Raw genomic sequence first — 21,971 nt, forward strand, 5'->3', positions numbered from 1 at the left:
TGCAAAAAGATATTAAATAACAGCACATCAAAAGCAATGACAAGATTTAATGTACAAAGAGAGTCCTTTTGTCGCAAATTCTCCATTTACTTCGACCACCCCATAGGATATGGCGTCACTACTCGAGCGTCGACTCCTTATAGCTGATTGGTCAGGCTTAGTGATACTTTGTGAAGGTGGCGGGAGCTACTGTACAATCTTGAAGTGAAAACATTGATCCTTTTCTTTAGATAGTGTTTATCTCCTGTATGCGATGTTTCATAATGAGCAGGTTACGTTCAGGCGTAGTTAAAGGCAAAAATGGTCGAATGGAGACGGTGGAAACAACTATCCAAACCCGGAAGAAGTCAAAAACACCAATGAAAAAAGGTACCGCGATGATTTGATAGTAATAGTAACAACACAAACCAGGTATTCGACATGATATCCACACGACATGATATTCAGCCTTCAGAGTTAAATTTACTCTGAAGTAAATTAAATGTATAATAGTACATGCCCGTACTATTGACAAGTACTATTGTCACTTCCTATAGTACGGGTATGTCCTGTAAATAATGGATAGTAGACAAAGAAATTAAACAAAAGAACACCGGCCTGAACTTTGATTTTTGCCCTAGGCTGCAACATCTTGACTTTGGGGGATCCGTGTTGTCTTCAAATCTGACCTTTTCCTAGAAAAAAAAACACCCGCTTTACTCTGATTCTTCTTAATTTACAGTGTTAAAGATTAGCTACAGACTCTTATGAACTTTTAAGGTGACAGTGAATATTGCTGCCTGATTTAGTAACTTCAAATCAGCAAGAGATGACTGGACTGCCGAACCTCGAATCATATCATAGTGTCACAATTGACCTTATGTGCAAAATCTAGAGAAGCTACCTATTTTGATGGTAAATTGAATTTGCTGGTAATATGTTTTGTTTGATTATTATGCTTTTGTTTGTTTGATTTCTCCGTCCGACCAGAACCAACCACAACTTCATTCCCACCATCTTTGTACCACTCATTCTCTGATCCTGCTGAAGTTGTCCTTCTGCGCTCTCATCTCCTGCGCTGGTATGACAAAGACAAGAGAGAGCTGCCATGGAGGACTCTGGTAAATTATTCTTACTGGAAAATTTTATAATCTAAATATAATATTTAGCATATGTTTAACTATTGTTCAGTATATTTATGGCACCTAAAAGTAGCCATTTATTTTGATTGTTACTATTCAGTCACAAATATTCATAAGATAAAATGTATTTATTTTAAGTATGCTATCAGTGCAACATTCTATATATAAAAAAGAGCTGCTCCACAATATGTTCTTTTGTCTAATCTTGCTATTTGGTTATTTGCTTTCATTAAGTATTGTTTTTTCATGTTATATTACTGTTAGACTGCTTGAGGGGTCCTGGGTTATAAAACTATGTGTAAGTATTGATCATTTAGTACGTTTGCATTAGAATGTTGCTTTTAATTAAACTAGCTCTAAATAATGACACCATTAATTTTAAAATTATTTGTCCTGATTCCGTTTTGCTTGGATCATGTTGTTTTATTCTTTAAGATTTGTAAATTCAGTTAAGCAGCTTTAATCTCAAAGTTACCCTATCTAACTGTCTTCATGTTGTAGGCTTTGACAGAATCAGACATCAACATTAGGACATACGCAGGTATGAAAATGGATGCATTCAAGAAAATATGAAAGTTTAAAAATCAGTGTACTACACTTTCTTTAATTACTATAATTCTTGAACTATGATTTTTTTTCTGCTTTGGGTTTATTTCTGCAGTATGGGTTTCAGAAATAATGCTGCAGCAGACTCAAGTTGCCACAGTGAAAGACTACTATAACAGATGGATGAAGGTGGGTATTTTAAACTAATCTGTGATTCTTTTGGAAGTTTAACATAAATGCTGTATATTTTGCTCTCCAGAGGTGGCCCACAGTGCAGGATCTCGCAGCTGCTACAATAGAGGTAATCACTTTAATCAGCAGAGCTGGTGATTTTTACATTTAATGCATTCAGTTTATTGTGGTACAGGAGGTAAACCAGATGTGGGCAGGCCTCGGCTACTATTCACGTGGAAGAAGGCTGCATGAAGGAGCGCAGAAGGTGTGTCTACAATCAGATGTTTGAATGCTTCTCCTAATGTATTTACTTTTCCAGTAACTTTGGGAAAAGTACTCAGAACCCTTTTCCAGTGATCCGATCACATTGTGATTGTTTTGTTTTATTTGTTGTTTTTCCTCAGGTGGTCTTGGAGCTGAACGGACAGATGCCTCAGACTGCGGACGACTTGCTGAAACAGTTGCCTGGTGTGGGACGCTACACGGCGTCCGCGATTGGATCTATTGCTCTGGGCCAGGTTGGTCAGGACAAAGGAGTATCTGCACATCAAGCTTCATGAGTTCCTGTGGGTCAATGCTATTAAAGCTACACTGACACGTGACCTTTTATTTCATCAGTCTATCAAAGAAGACCAGTCATCAGACATGGAATATAAGCCTAAATGCTTTCCTTTCTGCTTTAATTGTTCATATGCCTCATTTATAGGCAGCAAATACATTTCAAAATGAAGCAGTGTTTAAAAACAACACTGTTTACGAAAAGGCTTATAAGGAGGCTGTTATATGAAGAACTAAATATTTTACTTTAGCGACACTGGCCTCCTTTTATTCTTTTTTAGAGTAAACCAAAACATATATGTGGATGTTAATGTAATGGTTTATCAGTCAAAATTACAATAAATAAAAAAAAAGTAAAGTCTTAGAACCTTTCAAACCTTGTCCGTTCATTTTGATTTGATCTGAACAGTGATGTAGCAGTCAGTGTTGTTCATTTGCACCCACCATCCATTCCATCTTTAATCTTAGAATTAAAGATATTAAATAGATCTAGTTAGACTTGATATTCAGCAATATTTGTTTGACGTAGAAAACTATCACATTCAAGTGTAAACCACCACAGAAATTATAGAACTGTCACTAGAATAAGTTCTATTTGATAGTAGCTTTATCATTTACCAGCAATACTTGGTATGATCTGTGTTGCTCAGGTAACCGGCGCCGTGGATGGGAACGTGATTCGTGTTCTGTGTCGCCTGAGGGCCATTGGGGCCGATAGCACAAGTCCTGCAGTAACGGAGGCTCTTTGGTGAGATTTAAATTCAAAGATCAAATAATCAGAGAAAACGTATGTATAGAACCCAGTGTCATCTCGTGGGTTCTTCAGGCGTCTTGCCAATTTGCTGGTGGATCCAGAGAGACCTGGAGACTTCAACCAGGCCATGATGGAGCTTGGAGCACAAGTCTGCACCCCCAAAGGCCCGCTGTGCAGCCAGTGTCCCGTCCAGTCTCACTGCCGCTCATATCACAGGGTTGGCTCACGGTTTCAGATGGGCTCAGGCTGAAATTCTGTAAAGTATTGTTTATATAATATGTGTTTATGCAGGTTCATGTCAAACAGGAGCAAAAGGCTAAGAAGCTTTTAGGAAAGCTGGACATGCCCGATATTGAGGACTGTAGTAAGTCTTCTCTGCTATCCATCTGACCTCTTGCACACAAGTTTAATCATCATAATGAACCAAACTTCCCTTTTACTCTTCTCCCTCTTCCTCAGTGAACAGTGGCACTTGTTCCTTGTGTCCCTCTGAGCCGTGGGACTGTCAGCTTGGTGTTCAGAACTTCCCAAGGAAGCCGGCCAAGAAAGCTCCCCGGGTGGAACGGACACTGACGTGCGTGGTGACTAGGCCAGGAGAAGCAGGTGGTGAGGAGTACCTGCTTGTGCAAAGACCAAACAAAGGTCAGTGCTGCACGGTCTTGACGTTGATGAACAAACTGTTGAATATAGTGAGTGACACTTACATCTGGCGCCCAGATTTTACCTCCCTGTGCCGTCTACAGGTCCATTAAACACCCTGATTAGTGGATGAATGCAACATTAACCAGTGGCGTTTGTGTTTGCAGGTTTGCTAGCAGGTTTATGGGAGTTTCCAAGTCTTCTGCTGCAGGAGGACAATGAGGTGAAACAGAAGAGGGCGCTGTGTGAAGAAGTCAACAGAACACTGAGGAGCTGTTTGAATGAACATCTTCTCCAGTATGTAGGAGAGGTAAGCTTGATTTTTACCACCAAGGTTTAATACAACTCTCTGTTCAACGGGAGCTTTTTGTGCAGCTGTCCTCTCCTCACTGTCCACCTGCAGGTGGTGCACATCTTCTCCCACATTCACCAGACCTATGTGGTTTATAGCATGTGCTTAAAGGACAGGGATGTTTCACAACAGATGCCAAATGGAAAGCAACAATGGCTCACAAGACCTGGCCTGCAGGAAGCTGCTGTGTCCACCGGCCTGAAGAAGGTTTGTGATTTGACTGAATTCATGGCCAGTCACTGAAGGACTGTTGTGGATTTAGTTTTGATTTATTTATACGTTGGTTGTTTAGATTTTCAATCACAATGTGGCAATGCTCTTCTTTTAAAATCACGATTATAATAATGGCCGCACTAAAATATTCAGTGTAACATAGGAAAATATGCTTCATCTGCTCGTAACCGAAGCAGAAGTAAGACAGGCAATTTTACTTTGATTAAAATATTAGAAGCTTGTGCTTATTTTAATTATTTATAAAAATAATATTTTTGTTGATTGTTATTTTTGGCTTGTATTCTGTGTAAACCACATGGGAGTGGTAATATACCGTTTTTTTTGCAGATTGTGAAGCTCTTTGATACTGCAGACAGTTTAAAGGAAAAAACCTCAAAGGCAAGTTACTCAAATGTATTTTTACATAGATTTCTGCCTAAATCTTTGACTTTTATATTTGTGGGAATTTTGTTTGTTTTTCAAAGCGTTTATTGCAACCTTATTGATTATTCACAACAAAACATTTAAGGAGTTTGTGATCGCGCTTCAGAAAGTTGGCAATTTACTTTTCAGGCTCAGTTTAACTTCTATTTAGCCAGAGGAACAGAAGCTGCCTAGTTTTCCACCCTCACTTATTACATAAGTACCTATCACCTAATTTGCTTAAATCCAATAAATATTCAAGTTTATACAGCTTGGTGTTGGAAAATACGCACTAGAAGGACATCATCGTTTACCAAGTAAATATGCACATTCAGAAGTCACCCATTTAGCAAACAAGTGATCCTGTGTGTACTTTAAAGGCCTCACAGGTTTGTTACAGGAACATTAGTGGACAAATGGTATCATGACGACAGCAGAAGTTTAAAGTAGGGTTGGGTCTTTAAACTGTCCCAAGCTTTGAAAATTTGAGTACTGTTTACTTAATCTATTGAAAATAGAAAAAGCCGTAACATACAGCCAGAGCTACAGTAGAAAGGTTTTAATCAAATTGAATACATTTTTTAGAGTAGTCTAAAGTCTGGACCTTAAACCAATTAAAGATGTATAATTTTTCTCCCACTTAATATTTAGATTGTTAGTTTATCACACAAAGTCCCAAAGGAATATTACATTCAAGGTTCTGGTTATAATGCAAGAAAAATAGAAAAGCATTTTAAAGTATGAGAATTTTTTTGCAAGATATTGTCTGTGCATACTATCAAACATTTATGGATTTACTATGGCATGATTTGTTTGAATTGAAAAACTATTAAAGATTTGTAGATCAAAGGCAAATATTTGTGAATCATCGAACACCATCTCTGTTTGCCTCCTTTAGGATGGAAAAAGACGGAAGCCTGAAGGACTAAAACGTGACAGATCACAGAAAACAAAAAAAAGTAGACTGACTTCAGCTGATGGTGGAGGCAGACAGCTCTCACTTAGTTCCTTCTTCAAGACAGTGAAAGAGGAAAGTAGTTAGTTCCTAAAGTTATCCACATTGACTTTAAATGTTCATGTTTTTTCATGCTGAATCTCCTTTCCTGTATCTTTTCTGTATTAAATCAGAGCCCAGACAGGGGTCAAGTTTTAGAGCTGTTATTATATCATCTGTAAAATGTATATATTTTTAAAGGAACTGATGTATGTCAGATGTTTTTATTACACATTTCTACTCTCTTTTTACACACAAACACAGACCATGTTAGGTAATTTAGTATTTTTTAGCTATGTAAAAGATAATCTCTTTCCTCCAATTATAATAAAAGTTTTGAAGTTTAAAATGCAAGTTGTCTGATAAACATCAATTGTCATTTTTTCTTTTTTTTTTCCTAGAGATTCTTTTTTACTACAAATCCTTCAGTGACCTTTCTGGTAAATATAGCAATAATAAATTAGAATATTGTTGAAAAGTAAATTGATGTCAAATTAATTGAAAACCTCAGTAATTAGACTCTTTGCTCTGCAATGATTTTAAGCCCTTTCTTATATTTGCTAATTTTGATTACCATTGTTTTACAGCTAAAACCCAAAATTCATATTGTTTTATGCTGAGGTTGGTCACACTATAGACTGGTCACTAGCTGCAAGCCATAATGATCCAAATTAACTGAAACAAACACTATAAAAAGATGTGTAATGGATGTTATGCTTAAATATGAGCAGTTATTTTAATGAAGTTTACAAATAGTTAATACATTTATTGAGATATTGAGATATTGTCGTATTAGTTTGAAGGAAACGGCGCCCTCCAGTGCGCAGAAAATACAATTGAAAATACAACTATTGACCGGAAGAAACGCACAGGAAGTGGTGTCATCGCTTATAAATTTTGAAATAAAATTAGAAGAAACTGTTTTGGAGAACACCTCCAAAGTTTTCTGTTAACAAAACTTTAAGATATGGTTTCAGTGCATATATCCCACTTGAAAGAAAAAATCTGCTATATTTTATAAGCACCCTGTAGTTTTTTTTATTTTTTCCCGGTGATGACAAAAAACCTGGAGCAGCGTCCAAAGGTTGCCGCGTGCTGTCAAGGAGTGATAATTAAACCCGGTTCGCAAAGTGAGTGTATGTTTAAATTCAAGACATATTGTGAATTCCTCACCCTTAGTGACAAGTGTTCCTATGTTGTAGATGGATTCAGCGTGGAACCGTGTCCTCTCTGTGCATCGGTGGATTTTGGAGAATGGAGGTATAATGATTTCTATCTATCCAAGTTCCAACCTACTTTCCCATCCAGTTATTTTTGCGTATGCGTGTTTTGCAGCAGAGGACATGAGTAAAAAGGACATATTTGAGTGGGACTTGGGCGCTGCTGCTGCGCTCTCCGGATTGATCAGCTGCACAAGGAACTTTTTGTGGCTTGCCACATGATTTGCCCCCATGACTGAGATTGTGTTATCAGTTTACCCTCATGGCAGTGTGAGAAACAGGAAGCCATTAACTTCCCCGGGGAAAGCCGTTCTTGTTTTTCCAGTGCATTTTTTGAATGCGTTGCCAATAGTACATTATTGGAAGTATGGTGGCTTGAAGACGTCCCTATACCCCTGTTAAAGTAGTAGATTGGTTATGAGGCAACTGTGTCATTTTGAAATGTGTGGCACAGAATATTACACATGTATAATTCAATAATAAAAAAAACCCAATAGCTTTGTTAGATGGAAAAAAAATATATAAAGGTCCAAAAGCCCAGTTTTACCTGTGTGCAGATCCTCAGATTAAAAAATTAATGAAGCATCATCTTAATCAGCTGCTTTATTCAGTGTTCTTTGGTAGGAGTTGATGTGCATCATGCATTTTGACTGGAAAACATTTGCCTACATTAACTTGTAAAAGTTTTCCAAATCTATCATACCCACAGCCCTCATCATGCGACTCCGCAAATTTTCAGAATAATTTAGTTGTAAGTTTAAGTAACCTTTCGGAAGTTTGGATGTTTGTTTTGGTGGCTGTGTACAGCAGGCAAGATGGGGGTTACACCCTAGACAGTCCATCACAGAGCAGATATTACTATATTTGTGTTAATTGAATTTTGTTTATTGCAGCAATTGCTTTTCAGTTTTAAATATATAGTGTTATAGAGGAAGCAGATTTCCATTTTCTGTAAAACTACTTCCTTCACTGTGTTGAAAGCTGTTGAAGTGGATTGAGATACATCTGTGTGCATTGGTGTTCTGACATGTGCTTTTTGCGTCCTCCAGACAAGAGGACGGACCCCTGGCCGCTGGTGTACTCCCCAGTCCCGGTGACGCTCATCTTCCTGAGTTACCTTTGTATGATCTGGGTCGGTTCTCGTCTGATGAGAAACCGGAAGCCTTTTGAGATCAAAATTGTTCTCATCGTTTACAACTTCGCCATGGTTGGCTTATCTGCATACATGTTCTACGAGGTGCGTGTTATTTTGTCTCCCGTTAGAGGACAAATCTAGTTGTTAAAGACAAAGGCATGTAATCACTCTGTTCAAACATTTCCAGTTATCTTACGTCAGTTTTTCCTCCACTTGGAGGTCTGTGTTTTATATGATTTAGGAAAATTAAATGATCAGTTTTTTTTTGCAAAATGAGACAGGGTTCATTTTCAGTCTAGCTTTAATTTCTTCACAAATGTTCTTATATTTTTCTCAGTCAGGGTAGAAATAATGCTGGATTTTCTGATGTTGAGCTGCTTGAGGCTGCTGAGAGCGTTAAAAGTGGCAATTTGTGTTTAATATGAAGAAAACACTGGTGATAATTGTGTTGACCTATTTTAAATGGTTCTTGTCTGATTTGTTGATTGCAAACAGCTGCTACTCTTTTTTTGCCAATAGGTCTTACTTGTAGACGGTGATGAAAAATGGTCTTTGTAACTATTCTGGCTCCAGTTCCTTGAAGCTAATTGCAGAATCTGTGTTAAATAAAAAAAACAAAAAAACAACAACACTTGAGTGAATTTCAGTGGTCAGGGATGCACAGATACTTATTGTTAGACAAACTAAAACAGGACAGAAAATTTATCAGTAAACAGCTTTTTAAAAACTATCAAATCACTTCATCTCCCATCTCAATCTCTTGACTGTTTTCAGTTCCTGGTCACATCGTGGCTCTCAAACTACAGCCTGCTCTGTCAGCCTGTGGATTACAGCACGAACCCACTGCCCTTGAGGGTAAGGGTTCATATTTTAGTCCAGCAGAGTATTAGAAAGACACAGTGACTGCCACTAAATCAGTAACAAGTTGCTTTTTTTTTTTCTGCAGATGGCCAGGGTTTGTTGGTGGTTTTTCTTTTCCAAGATCATAGAGCTCCTTGACACGGTACTTTGTTTCTTCCCATTTTGCCTTATCCCATTTGTTTTAATGAGTTTGAATGCAGTTGTGACTGATATTGCACCCTGTGTTCCTGTGGAGCAGCTCTTCTTCCTCTTGAGGAAGAAGAATAGTCAGCTGACCTTCCTTCATGTTTACCATCATGGCACCATGATCTTCAACTGGTGGGCAGGAGTAAAGTATGTGGCTGGAGGACAATGTAAGTGAGGTTTGAATGCATATTGAACAAATATATTTTAAAAGGATTCGCGTGATTGACCAACACAAAGTTGGAAATAATTGTGAAACCAACCCTTAACAGGCTTGGATATTTAATTTGATGTTGTACAGTTACTCTTTAGGGTTTTTCAATCTCGCCTTCACATTTTGCTTATTTTCTCCAATTGTTGGGGGTTTTTGTTTGTTTTTCTGCCCCACACTTTACAGCTTTCTTCATTGGCCTTGTCAACACCTTCGTCCACATCATCATGTACACTTATTACGGCCTGTCTGCGTTCGGTCCTCACATGCAGAAGCACCTTTGGTGGAAGAAATACCTCACTATGCTGCAGCTGGTTGGTTGCTCCAGAACATTCTGGCTGTTGCTTCTGTCAAAGGTACAATCATAAAATGCGTCATTTAATCTGATCTGTATCCCCATTTGCCATTGCAGCTGCAGTTCCTGTTCTTCTTCCTTCACACCGGCTACAACCTGATCACCGAGTGCGACTTCCCAGACTCTATGAACATAGTGGTGTTTGGTTATGTTCTTACCCTCATAATCCTCTTTTCTAACTTCTACTATCAGAGATACACCCTCAAGAAGAAGCAGAAATGAGGCAACCTCAAACGCAGTTTTTTTCGGGAAGCTTTGTTATTACCCAGTCGCCAGAGGACAACTGCAGTATTATCATGTCCACTAGAGGGCACAACCAGCTCACAAGTCTTAAGGTTTTTTTTTTTTTTTCTGAACAGACTCATAAACGATGTGAACTCTTTCAATCTCCTCTGTGTGATTTTATTTTCTTAAATGACACTCAAATGGTTGTTGTAAACAAACTGTACATTTTATACACATAATAATAATATTATTATTAATAATGATAATCATTATAATCGGAGGCGTGGTCTCTGCAGTATTACAGGACTAACGAGCCAGAAGCCTCCATCCAAAATAAATTCAAACACAGGAAGAAAACATTTAACACTTACAGAAATGCAACTTTTTTTGTCACGGATAAAAACATCACAGCAAAATGATATATTTTACACTTCAGTCCACAAATAAGGGAGGCTGTAGATTAAAGACAAAAATGTGGTTCAAATGGTCTCATGTTATTTGAAATTGATACTTTGAACTGAAGACAGTCTGGTTCTGCTGTATTTATTTTCAGTAAAGAATGAGAACTTCGGTCAAATACATTTCCAGAACATGACATGAAAAACTGTCTATGTAAACATTGTACATTTAAAATTTCTGCCTTGAGTTGTGGGATCTCTTCGTCATAGCTGTTCACTCTGATTTTGCTGATGCAGCTGAATTTGAGATTGTGCAGGGGGAGAAGAAATATGTGCATTTTATTTTGCTATACATTGTCAAGTTTTCTGCCTGGTAACAATAAATTGGCTGAAATTAAACCTCAGATATACCCGGATCTAAAGCAACCTCAAAGTGGAAAAAATTATCTACCAATATTTCACTTAAACTAGCTTTTCACATTACAATTTGTCAGTTGAGATGTTTGTTCATCATTTTCTACGTGTTTTTGTTTTATCATGTAAATCATTCAAAGAATTTCCTTCTTGCTGAAATGTGCTATACAAATAAACTTGACTTGAGCTGCCTTTAACAACGTTTCTACAGCAAGATTTATTTCACAAATTAACCTAAATTTGCTTTAATCAATTATATGCAGATGAATGACCGTTACATTGCCTGCAAAAGTATCAATACCCCATGAACTTTTCTGCTTAGCTGTCATGAGGACACCGGCGTCCTCATGGACCCACTGGGTTACGTGTCTTGGAGGTGACAGTTAAAGGGTTAAGTAAGTCACAAAAGAAAACTAACCTTTATGTGATAGACCAACACAGAGTAGTGCATAATTGGGAAGAGGAAAAAAAAACAAAACTATATATATATATATACTTTTTTTATTTTTTTTACAACCAAAAATGCATTTCTAACCTGGCCATCTGAATCAATAATTTGTAGAATCACCTTTTGATACAACAACAGCTGCAAGTCTTTTGTTGGTATGTTGGTCACAGTTTTCACATATCAATAAAGAAACCTTTGTCCAATATTTCTTGTGCAATAATCCAAGCTCAGTCTGATTTGAGTCTTTGTGAACAAATGTTACCACAGGTTCTCAGTCGGATGTAGATCTGGATTTTGACTAGGCCGTTGTAAGACACAAACATGGCTTGACCTAAACCATTCCTGGCATGAGTAAGATTACAAGCACACCATGATGCTGCCACAACCATGTTTCACGGTAAGGATGATGTATTTTGAGATGCGCACGGTACGGTGTTAATTTTCTGCTACAACAGAGTAATGTCTGTAGCAGAAAAGTTAAATTTGGTCTCAAAGTCTTCTGCATGTTTAGATCTGGACTTTCTGGGATATGGGAGAAATCTTTTTGTTAGGTGAGTGAGAATAAAGGGAGTTGAAGACAAACTTCCTTTTCAGTTCCATCCATCCATCCATTTTCTGAACTCCCTTCGTCCCTAATGGGGTCGGGAGGGTTGCTGGTGTCTATCTCCAGCTGCGTCCCGGGCGAGAGGCGGGGTTCACCCTGGACAGGTCGCCAGTCCGTCGCAGGGCACCTTTTCAATTCCACGTTTGTAAAACATTCACAGTTATGCACTACTTTGTGTCGGTCTTTGACAAATCTGACAAAATGTGGAAAAGTTAAAGGGGTATGTAAAGCTTTTGTAGGCATCTATGCCTAATTGCTAGTTATGGTTTTATACCTTTAAATAAGGCAGTACATCAAGTATCGTTTTTATAGGCTATAATGTTTGTTTAGTTCAGTTGGTTACTGTCTGGTGGATACGTCAGAATGACCTTAGAAGAGGTTTTGTTTTCAGTTTTGGGGAAAGAAACAAGGGCTGAAGATGAAGACGAAGATGCGCGCGGTGAGTTGTTGTGCAGCGTAGCGCAACAAGAACTCATAACTCAGATCTATGTTTCCGTGTAGACCGACGACATGTGGCTCAAGTTGCGGTCGAAGCTGCCCACCTGAAAGAAAATGCTGTCGTCGGTGCTGGAGGAATACTGGCACCCTGAGCCCCCCTGCAGCTCCTGGGTCCCGCCAAATCCTGGTGGAGATGTTTACATTGTAGAGCTTTAAGAGAACATTTTCACTTCTGGTATGAATATTAGTGGAAAAAAATATACATTTCTTTTTACCTGTATGTCCAGTGTTGTTGGTGGGCAGGTGAAAGCCGTTGTGCTGATGGGAGGAGTAGTTATGAGCATCTCCTGGGACGTGGACACCGCTGACCGTCTGCTCCATCCTGTAGGAGTCTCCAAAATGGAAGCAGCTCTGAAAGCTGGCTTGGTATTCTAAGAAAGGAAGGCGGGATGTGGAGGAGAGGAGAGAAAATTATAGAAGCCACACTTGATCAGCTGCCACCAGCATTCACTGTACCTCTGATTGGTTCTAATGTCTGCCCCATCCGGCTCAAACCTAATGTGGATCTCACATTATGACAATGCTATATTTGTGCTTTGCTAACTCTGCCAGCCTTATACTGTGCTGCATTTGTCCCCGCAGCCTCAGCTCATACTCGGAATCAACCGCAGGAGTCTTGATAATGGGAAAGAAGCCTTTCCTGGAGCACTTTTACGCAACGCCCCGACCGCAGCGTGGTTACAGAGGCAGCCGCGTGGAGATCTTCACAGGAAAAACAGTGTTTAGGACATTTGGGGGAAAAGGCTCCAGAGTGACAGCTGAGACGGGCGAATGCATGAACCAGCAGTTTGCTGGCCAATCCAGCGATGGTAATAGAGTTCTGGCATGTGGTTCTCCCACCTCTATTTTTTTAATTTTTTTACCTTAGCGCCCTGACAGACACAACTTCCTCTCAATAAGGGCCTTTAATGTGGATCTATTGTTGTGATTTGCATTTGAAAATCATTGCTGTGTTCGCAATTTTAGTTATCTTGGCGGCTAACCCTCTTACAGCACGGATAGCATTAAAAGACAACAGAATTTCGGTAACAAATTCATAATATTCAGGTTAGCTTTACCGTCAGTGGCAGGCTGTTGATGGTGGTAATGTGGGTAGGGCTTGTGGTGAGGGTGAGCATGTTGTTTCTCCTGTGAAAGAGGAGGAGGTGTTCCTGTTGCCTTCATGCCAGGAGACAGGAGGGGGCCTGACAGCCTGCTGGGACAAAAAAAAATAAATACACAGAGGACATTAAACCACTGATGTCCTCTGATCTGCAACTGCATAATTCCTAATAGTCTCAGAAATCTCCAATAAAATGCTTTGTGCCTTTATGACATCTCTGCCAAAGCAGGCGCTGCATGTTGGACTGAGTACACCACATGATTTAACAAACCCAGCAGAACAGTTCCTGATCCAAACTCACTCACAGGGAAGTAAGTTGTCCAGGCATTGTGGAAATTTAGGTTCCCCACACATAGTCCTATTTCTACCAAGTATTATGGTCTTTAGGTCAACAAACATCATTTAAGAGAGCACACACACATTTATGACTGCAGTAGTCATAATTTCTAGATTTATGTCTGAAAGAGCGTATTAAACAAAATCAACAATATCCCCTGGTAAAAAAAAAAAAAAATAAAAAATCTATCAGAGACAATCCAAGTCAAAGGGAGAAAGGCCAGACTGTGCTGGAAGCGGGATTTTTTTTTTTTTTTTTTTTTTTTGAGGAATTGCAAAAAAATAAAAAATAAATTCAGTTATGTTCAAAAAAGTGAAAATAATGCAAATATGAATTACACACAGTGACATATAACCACTGTTTATTTCCGTTCACCCTGTAATTTCTCCATGGTGTTTTGGTTTGGTGAGTTTTTTGGGCAATTCAGCACAGCGATAAAATGCTCATAAAACCAGTTTTGGGTACTTTTGGCTGTGCACAGAGGTGACAAATCCTGCTGGAAAAAGAAATCAGCATCTCCATAAGATCTGACAGCAGAGTATAGTATAGAGTGCTTTAAAGTCTCCTGGTGGATGCCAGTGCTGACTTTGGACTTCATAAAACACAGTGGATCAACACCAGCAGATGACATGGCTCTAAGGCTTATGGCATCATATTGGGATCAACCGTGGCTTAGCACAAGTAGTGCAACAGTTTCAGCTCATATGCTGGAAACATCTCTGTATGGTGACCAATTGAAGCATTTATTACTGCTGCAGTCTAATCCTTGGGAATTTCACAAATTCTTGAATGTACTTTGCTTCAAAATCCATTTAAGGCTCCTATTATCACTATTTGTCAGTCTTTTTCAGCCATTTTTTCTTCCACAAAACTTTCCATTTGTATCCATGGTTACAGCACTTTGTGACACCCAGCTTCTTTGTCAGACATTTTTTGTCTTTGATATAGTCTTCCCTATGATAGTACAGGCCATAATCTAACACCTATGTATTAAAATGATCAATTAATCTGTACCACGAGTTTCACATTTTAAATTGAATTACTTAAGAAAAATTAATATTTCCATGATATTTTACACTAAACTTTTAAAATCTATTCAAAACATGGCATAAGTTTGAAGATAACTGTGCAAGCATCAACTACAAAATCTTATTTATCAAGTCATTGTAAAATATTTTTCAATTTACAAATTAAGTAAACTGAAAAATATTTCTAAAACTAAAGAGTGCATCTTTATTGACAGATTTTCAGAGGTACTGATTTGTATCTACAAGCCTAAAACCCCCCAAAACCTTGCATACTTTGAGGATGTGCAGCATCAGTCGTGCAAAACAAAGTTTACCTACAGCTCAGAACAAGCAATTAAATAAGCTGATGCTAAACAGTTGACATTCAGCTAATGAAATAAACTCAAGTCCAGACTCGGATAACAGACGTGCCTTTAAAATGAGTAAATTCAGCAGCTACTTACGACTGCATATCAGGAATGCCAACACATAAACTGCTGCCGTGTTACTACGTGTCGCAGTGCTGCAGAGGCATATGGTTTGCAGTAAACTCTGTACTAACGTGATGACAGAGCGTTGCTCCAGGCGGCTGAGCCCTCAGATGACTGTTCATTCGCTGGCCTGGCTGGAGCCCACTGCATGACCTACTGCTCTGTGCACGAAGTCCGTCCCACCCAGCACTCAGGCTCTGGCAGGGGTTTGAGCAGGACGTTTGGACGGAGAACGTAGTGTCAAACTGAAGGAGAAGCAACTTTACATCTTTGCTGCCAATACTAGATTTATTTTTAACAGCCGGAAAATTTAGCCTGAGGCTCACCGTATTTACCTTCTATCAATAGAGATCCTTGTAAATGTGTAAATATTTTTAGGAAAGGCTGTGGCTATTTTCTAAGGTCACGCTTTTGCTCCTTTATGTTGTCAGTTTTTTAAGATCTGTAGATTTAATGACAGATCAATCAGGCATCCAGCTGGAGAAGTGGATGCCTTGTCCAGCTGATATTCTTTCAGTTAAATATCTAGAGAACAAATAAAACATTATTCTGTAAAATAATTAGTCAGCTGGAAGGATGATGCATAGTGCTGAAATTAAATGATGCATAGTGCTTTCATTTAATAAGATTAAATGCCTTTAATTTTAGTTTTACAACACAACATAATTAGGTAGTTATTCTAAGTATAAATTTGACAAGTAGAAACTATATTGTTAGTATGGTCCATTAAATAATTTCTGTCAAATAATGAAGTCTATTTTCATTTTTTTAACTAATTTAGGTCAAAGTTGTGGCTAAATTCAAATAATTCATTAGAATGATTTTATTATAAAAATGTTGTTTTACTGCAGCATCTCAGAAATGCTGCCTGAAGATGGTTAAGATACTGACATTATCCACAGTGAAACAAATCCTTTAATGACATGGGCTACCAGGCCGCTCAGGAAAGAAGAAGCCATTTGTCTAAAAGCATCAAAAAGCTAGACTCCACTCTGCTAATGCACACTGGGACAAAGATGTTATTTCTGGAGACGTGTCCTGTTATATGATTAAACTAAAATTGAGCTGTTTGGCCGTAATGACCTTTACATTCACAGGGGAAAAAAGGGAAAGCGTCTAATCCTGAGAAAACAATCCCCACTGTGGAGAACAGAGATGACAGCTTCAAGTTGCATGAGTGTTTTACTGCAAGAGGGAGTTGAGCACCTCATAAGATATCATCATAAGGAAAGAATACTGGGCTGACACATTTAAACAACGTCTTGAGACAATAGCCAGAAAGTTAAAGCTTGGGCACAAATGAGTTTTCCAACTTGACAATAACCAAGTATTAGCTATAAAGTAATTTAAAGGCAACAGAATGAATGCTTTGTTTTGTACCTCCCAAAGCCCTGAAAATTCAGGCATAACTAAAAAGGTTTATATGAGCAAATCAAGCAGCAAACCTGACTCAGTTCTATCAGGAAGAGTAGGGCAAAAATCAAGCTATTTATTGTGAGAGGCTTGTTGAAGAATAACTAAACCATTTGATCGAAGCGTTACAGTTTAAAAGGCAAGTCTACTAAGAAAATGTACACAAACCTCAGAATTTTACAAAAGTTAGAAATGAGCCAATTTATATTGCTTTCAGCAAATAATAGGAATAAGAAAATATATGTAGATTTGATGTCTGACATTTTTTGGATACAATATTTGTTAAAATATGTATGATATTCCATGTCTATTTACATTATCTTTTTGTATAAAGATCAAAGAAAATCTAACAAACCTTACTGAATTCATACTTATATCATTTTGCCACAAATGTTTGGAAAGGTTACTAATTCTGTTAGACAGAAACTAAAACTGATTACAGCACTGCCAACTCAAAATGTTTTTTTTATACAAAGCACAGTTGCGGAGAATTTAAACAATTTGCTTTCCTTTTGCTTTCCAAAAGTTAAAATGACATCAGGAAACATTACATTTGACTTCCTGTGCATCAAAAACTGAGGATGCTTGTGTGGCAACCTGTCCGACTGCAGCCCAGAAGAAGCTAGCTGTTAGCAATCTTTACTAATTCATGTGTTGGCACAGTCCCAGAGTACAGCCATGTGTTCCTGCAGAGAGCAGTGTTCCCCTGGGAGCTGCTGTCAGCGCAAACTCAGGAAACAGTTATACTGTTCATATTTTTACAAGCTGCCTCTATGTGCAGCTAAAGTGAATCACAAGCTAATCACTGCCAGCTGCTCCGTGCCCTGATTTTGCTTGTTTGGCTGGCCTAAAAGCATCTCAGACTCCAGGTATGAGGAAAATCTTTCATGTGCCACATTCATCTATCGCCTCAAATTTATTCTCACTGATCGTCCTGTACAACTCTGTCTTTTTTTTTCTTTTCTTCAGTCCACTCCGGTCCTCTTGGGATGACAAAGCAATCTGAATACTAGCCTTAGAATTTGTTCAATCTGGAGTTGGCAGATGAATGAAATGGAAAATATTGCATTTGATGGGCAATTTTTCATAAAAGCAGAGAAAGTCCAGAGTGCGAAACATCTAATGCATGGCTGCTACACCTTTTCTAGGTCAACGTTTTATAATTTTCCAGGCAAATATTGACAAATTTCTCAATCTGTGAGTCATTGTTTATGTTAATCAAAAAAAAAAATAAAATAAAATAAAAAATTCTCAGAATTATGCAAACTTCTACAGAATTCGGGCAAAAAAAAAAAAATCTACAAAAACAACAGTAGAACCAATGGACATTTGAAAGACAGATTGACAAGGATAAGTGGACTGCTGATTAACAATGTATTGATTGATAGATACAAATATTCTCTTAGTATTATTTTAAAAAAATAGAACACTGGTTGGAGAAAATTTTATTTAGATGTTCAAAAATGTAACATATTCCGAATGGGGATCCACTAAACGAAACATCCTTCTAAGCACCTTCTACACCTCTGTTCATTAGATTTTCTCAGCAAAGGAAGAAAAAAAAAAGAAGCCAGAACACTTGTATTTCGTTATCCAGGTGCAGACGTCTAAACTGCTGTTCGTAAACACCACAAAGAATCTCATTAAAAGGAAGTTAATATTTATATGGCTGGACAGACGAGAAAGCAAAAGGCCTGAAGATTCATTAACTGTTCTGCACTGCTTCTCGTTCGTCTTCATTCACCTGCAGCTAACTGTCCCTCGAGGGACTTGGGATCAGACCTCAATCCCCCTCTCATGTCCTTCTTTGTAGCCAGCCTTTAAGCCCCGCTGATGGATGACAGAGGCTTCTTTGGCACATATTGTTGGGAACATTTCTGTTTCTGGTTAGAGAATTAAAACACTGCCTTGGAGAAGACAATGGGATTCTGCCTGAAGTTAAGCTAAAGCTAAGCCAACCCTACAGGACTGAAGAATAGAAGAATGTCCTGAGCTCCATCAGGGTTCTGGATATAGTTACAGAGAAAGAGTGTCAAAGCATCCATCTTTAATGATTTCCACTATTTCAAAAAGCTGCCAGTAAGCCGCCTGAGTCTTTCTTGAGTAAGCTTTCTGCATAGTTAATTGAATCTGGAAACCGTTAGTTTTTTGATGTATATAAATAGACTTGAGCAGAAATTCATTGAGCCGAATATTTTATAAGGCATAACAAGCTAATAATGTCAGATTAATTTAGTTAACATCGCTCCGTCAGCTGCAGTTTTGTAAATGTTATCTTAATAAGACTGATGGATGTTTTCTTCCCGCTGTTTTTGCTGACAATATTTCTTCAAACCAGCAAATTTGTTATTTCCCATAAGGGATGGGAGAAGAGTAAAAAGTATTCTTTCTGCCAGCTGTTTGTCAGTGTCCAACAGAGATAGACACTAGGTGGTGCTAGAGCGCATGCCCTTTTCTCTGGAAAAAAGTGCCCTTTTGGAATTTTATTTATTTGTTGTTTTTTTTTTACAGTGTATAGTGTCTTCATAAGCATGTCATAGCTGCCATGTCTCCTGCATTTCTGCTTCCATAAGATTGTTTAAAGGAGTTTTGAGGATAATGTTTTTCTTTGGTTGCTCTTGTATTACTTTACAATAAGTAGAACAACACATATGTACATTATACCTTAAAAAAAAAAGCACGTTTACTTGAAAACTGCTATAAACATATGAATTTGTTTAGTTTTCTAGTCTTTTATTTCTACAGGTTTTGAAAACATAACTGTAAAACCTCGTTATATCTTGATCCCAGGAACAAACCTGGCATTAACTGCAGACCACAAAATGAGCGACAGACCACATACTGCCATTAGTGACCTCGAAAAATGTTTTCCATTTGGTTTGTAATGCTGAAACTCCTTTTCAGGATCTTTGTGAAGATAATGGCTGGAAAATAGGCAGTGAAGGCTTATAAAGGACTCCCTTCAGAAAAGGGACTTAATGTAGCTCTATGCTGCCACTTTAATTCAATTAGCCCATGTCAGTCACTGCCTAGGTATCAAACCGCCTCAGACTAATATTTACAGAGGGGCTCTAATATCAATACGCAGGTGAAGGTAGTTCCCCCCGTCCTCTCCATCCTGCAATTATATAACCACATATGGCTGCAGCAGTGAATCACAACATTTACCACCGATCTCTTCAACAGCCGGCTCAATGATTGGCCCACGCCGACTGCCAAATCCATTCTGACCGGCATAATCTTAATATTAGCCTTAGAAAAATGACTCTTGTATTGACTAAGTAAAAATGTCCAAATGAGTCATTTGAGCCAGAGTAAACACATTTAACCAGGAGGTCAGAGGCTGCCACACAAGAGGCAGGTTAAGTTAGATAATTTTCTCAAAATGTTTAATGTCCTCCAAAAACCTTTTGGGAAAAACAAGTGCCGGGGCTGATGTGGACCTTGGCAGCAGGCCGAATACCCGAGGCTTTATATGTACATCAATGTTCCATCTTCTGACAAATGTAAGTAGACGTCTTGTGCAGGTCGCTCGCTTTTCAACCCCTCAACCCGCCCACCATCCATGCTGTGTGATCATGAGATAAGAATGACATAGCGTGTGTGTGTGTGTGTGTTCTGGGTTAAGTATCTAGATTTGACTGAATCTGGTAATGTGGAAATTGCTGCAATCTTGTCAGCACATCTGAAATATGTGCACAATAAAAAACAGACACCAAGATTTAAGTGAACAAGTTAGATTACATATTTGGGGGATTTAGGTTAAACATAAGAATAAAGGGGGATTCTCCCACACAAACATGACCATGATCACATGTTCCTCATCAAGAAACCCAAAACAACAAAACCAAAGTCTCAAATCCAATATGTCACCCCTCCTGTGTAACTCAGTATCCTCTTACTCAGGTCCTTCTCACTGTCCTCGCGATGGTAATTGTGCATGCTGTTGAGAAAAGAGCTGCAGAAACCGCAGCGTAATTTTGACAGCGTTCTCCTCCTACTTTCAAAGCTTGAAACAACACACCACCTTCTAGATGCTTCCAGGCTGTTCCAAGTTTTACGCCACGCCTGCCTCACCATGATGGTTGTACTGGATGCCAAAAGGTCTGCTGTAGCCCCCAATCGCAAGCGGTCTTCAGCGCTTCCTGGACAACTACATGTAAAACTCACCTTCCACATGCAACTACACACGTGTAAGTGAAAAACAATACACATGGAAGAAACAGATCGAACCTGAGACACTCAAAGTGTGGATCGCTTGAGTTAAAGAAACAATGGATTTGTGAAGCAATGTCTTTTGCAAGATATTTTACGACCCGAACCCAGCGTTTCCCAATATTTTTGAAAAAAAAAAAGTTTTCTCTCTGGTTTCTTTGTGCAGTTCACGCTCAGCTCTCTGACAACACCCGGGCTCCATTACTCTGCTCTCTGGGGAAATCATCATCTCTAATAGGAAACATGCTGAGCAAAACAGGTACAAGAGAAAGGAGGGAGGAGCATCCTTTTGCATCATAGTTGGACTTCTGCAGGTTTTTTGTATTATCTGCGTAATGTAAAGCAGAACAGATGATCTGAATCAAAGCTGGAGTAATAATTCCAGCTACAACTATAATAATACATACAGTTATTGTTCACTTTATTAGGTACACTTTTTACTTCTGGAATGGGCCTTCTTTTGTCTTCGGAACCGCCCTAATATGTTGTGGGAAAAATGCAACAAGGTTTGGAAAGGTTTCCTCAGAGATTATGGTCCTTAGTTACACGATGGCATCACAAAGATGCTGCAGATTTATCAGCAGCACATGTATGCTGTGAATCTCCTGTTCGTCCACATCCCAAATATGCTCTATTGGATTGAGAGCTGGACAGATGAGGCCATTAAATTACAGTGCACTAGTTGTCATGTTCAAGGAACCAGTTTGAGATGATCTTGAAGATGGACACACTGTGGTTACGATGAAGATAAAGACATGGGAAGCAGCAATAATCAGGTAGGTTGTGGTGTTTCAAAATACTCAATACGTTCTAAGGGGCTCAAAAGTGTGTTAAGAAAATATCTGATGCACCATAAAACTGCTTCCACCAGCCTAAGCCGGGTGAATCCATGCTCTCATGTTGTTTACACACCTAGTGTTATCTGCTTTAGGGTGTGCTGTGAAATGACAGATAGTATTTGACATGCATTTGTTATAATGTGCAGTTATTTGCCTTTTTATCATCTTGAACAAGTCAACCCATTCTCCTCTGACAGGAAGAAAACATTTAATTCCACAACAACTGGGTATTTTCTCGTTT

General features: G+C 38.6%; 3 protein-coding genes across 6 annotated transcripts in view; 2 read left to right on the plus strand and 1 right to left on the minus strand.

Moving 5' to 3' along the window:
• Positions 1 to 111: 111 nt before the first annotated feature.
• Positions 112 to 6,128, plus strand: mutyh (mutY DNA glycosylase). Of its 3 annotated transcripts, none has more exons than XM_044128692.1 (15): positions 112 to 369; positions 970 to 1,100; positions 1,623 to 1,662; positions 1,783 to 1,856; positions 1,927 to 1,968; positions 2,020 to 2,106; positions 2,246 to 2,359; positions 3,050 to 3,147; positions 3,226 to 3,370; positions 3,445 to 3,517; positions 3,613 to 3,795; positions 3,960 to 4,102; positions 4,196 to 4,351; positions 4,706 to 4,756; positions 5,679 to 6,128. In XM_044128692.1, the coding sequence occupies exons 1-15, from the start codon at positions 249 to 251 to the stop codon at positions 5,820 to 5,822; spliced, it is 1,602 nt and encodes a 533-aa protein (XP_043984627.1). In that variant the 5' UTR covers positions 112 to 248; the 3' UTR covers positions 5,823 to 6,128. The 3 variants fall into 3 exon arrangements, 2 of the variants coding, with proteins under 2 accessions (XP_043984627.1, XP_043984628.1); XM_044128693.1 differs by having other exon boundaries at positions 2,035 to 2,106; XR_006371861.1 differs by lacking the exon at positions 5,679 to 6,128 and having other exon boundaries at positions 3,960 to 4,089.
• A 541-nt stretch (positions 6,129 to 6,669) lies between these two features.
• On the plus strand, positions 6,670 to 10,323 carry elovl8b (ELOVL fatty acid elongase 8b). 2 transcript variants are annotated; one of them, XM_044128696.1, is made up of 8 exons: positions 6,670 to 6,904; positions 6,977 to 7,034; positions 8,044 to 8,231; positions 8,904 to 8,984; positions 9,076 to 9,132; positions 9,229 to 9,343; positions 9,571 to 9,740; positions 9,932 to 10,323. In XM_044128696.1, the coding sequence occupies exons 2-8, from the start codon at positions 6,977 to 6,979 to the stop codon at positions 9,959 to 9,961; spliced, it is 699 nt and encodes a 232-aa protein (XP_043984631.1). In that variant the 5' UTR covers positions 6,670 to 6,904; the 3' UTR covers positions 9,962 to 10,323. The 2 variants fall into 2 exon arrangements, with proteins under 2 accessions (XP_043984631.1, XP_043984630.1); XM_044128695.1 differs by having other exon boundaries at positions 9,571 to 9,698; positions 9,797 to 10,323.
• A 994-nt stretch (positions 10,324 to 11,317) lies between these two features.
• LOC122838224 (zinc finger protein GLIS1) overlaps positions 11,318 to 21,971 on the minus strand; it is an 88,247-nt gene continuing 77,593 nt past the window's right edge. Inside the window, exons 9-11 of the mRNA XM_044128694.1 lie at positions 13,385 to 13,518; positions 12,542 to 12,697; positions 11,318 to 12,450 (exon numbers count right to left, since the gene is read on the minus strand). Coding sequence (XP_043984629.1) covers positions 12,314 to 12,450; positions 12,542 to 12,697; positions 13,385 to 13,518 — 427 coding nt within the window. The 3' untranslated portion in view covers positions 11,318 to 12,313. The remainder of the gene's footprint in view (positions 12,451 to 12,541; positions 12,698 to 13,384; positions 13,519 to 21,971) is intronic.

The sequence above is a fragment of the Gambusia affinis genome, linkage group LG10, assembly GCF_019740435.1.
Source record: "Gambusia affinis linkage group LG10, SWU_Gaff_1.0, whole genome shotgun sequence".
In the NCBI taxonomy this organism is placed as follows: Eukaryota; Metazoa; Chordata; class Actinopteri; order Cyprinodontiformes; family Poeciliidae; genus Gambusia; species Gambusia affinis.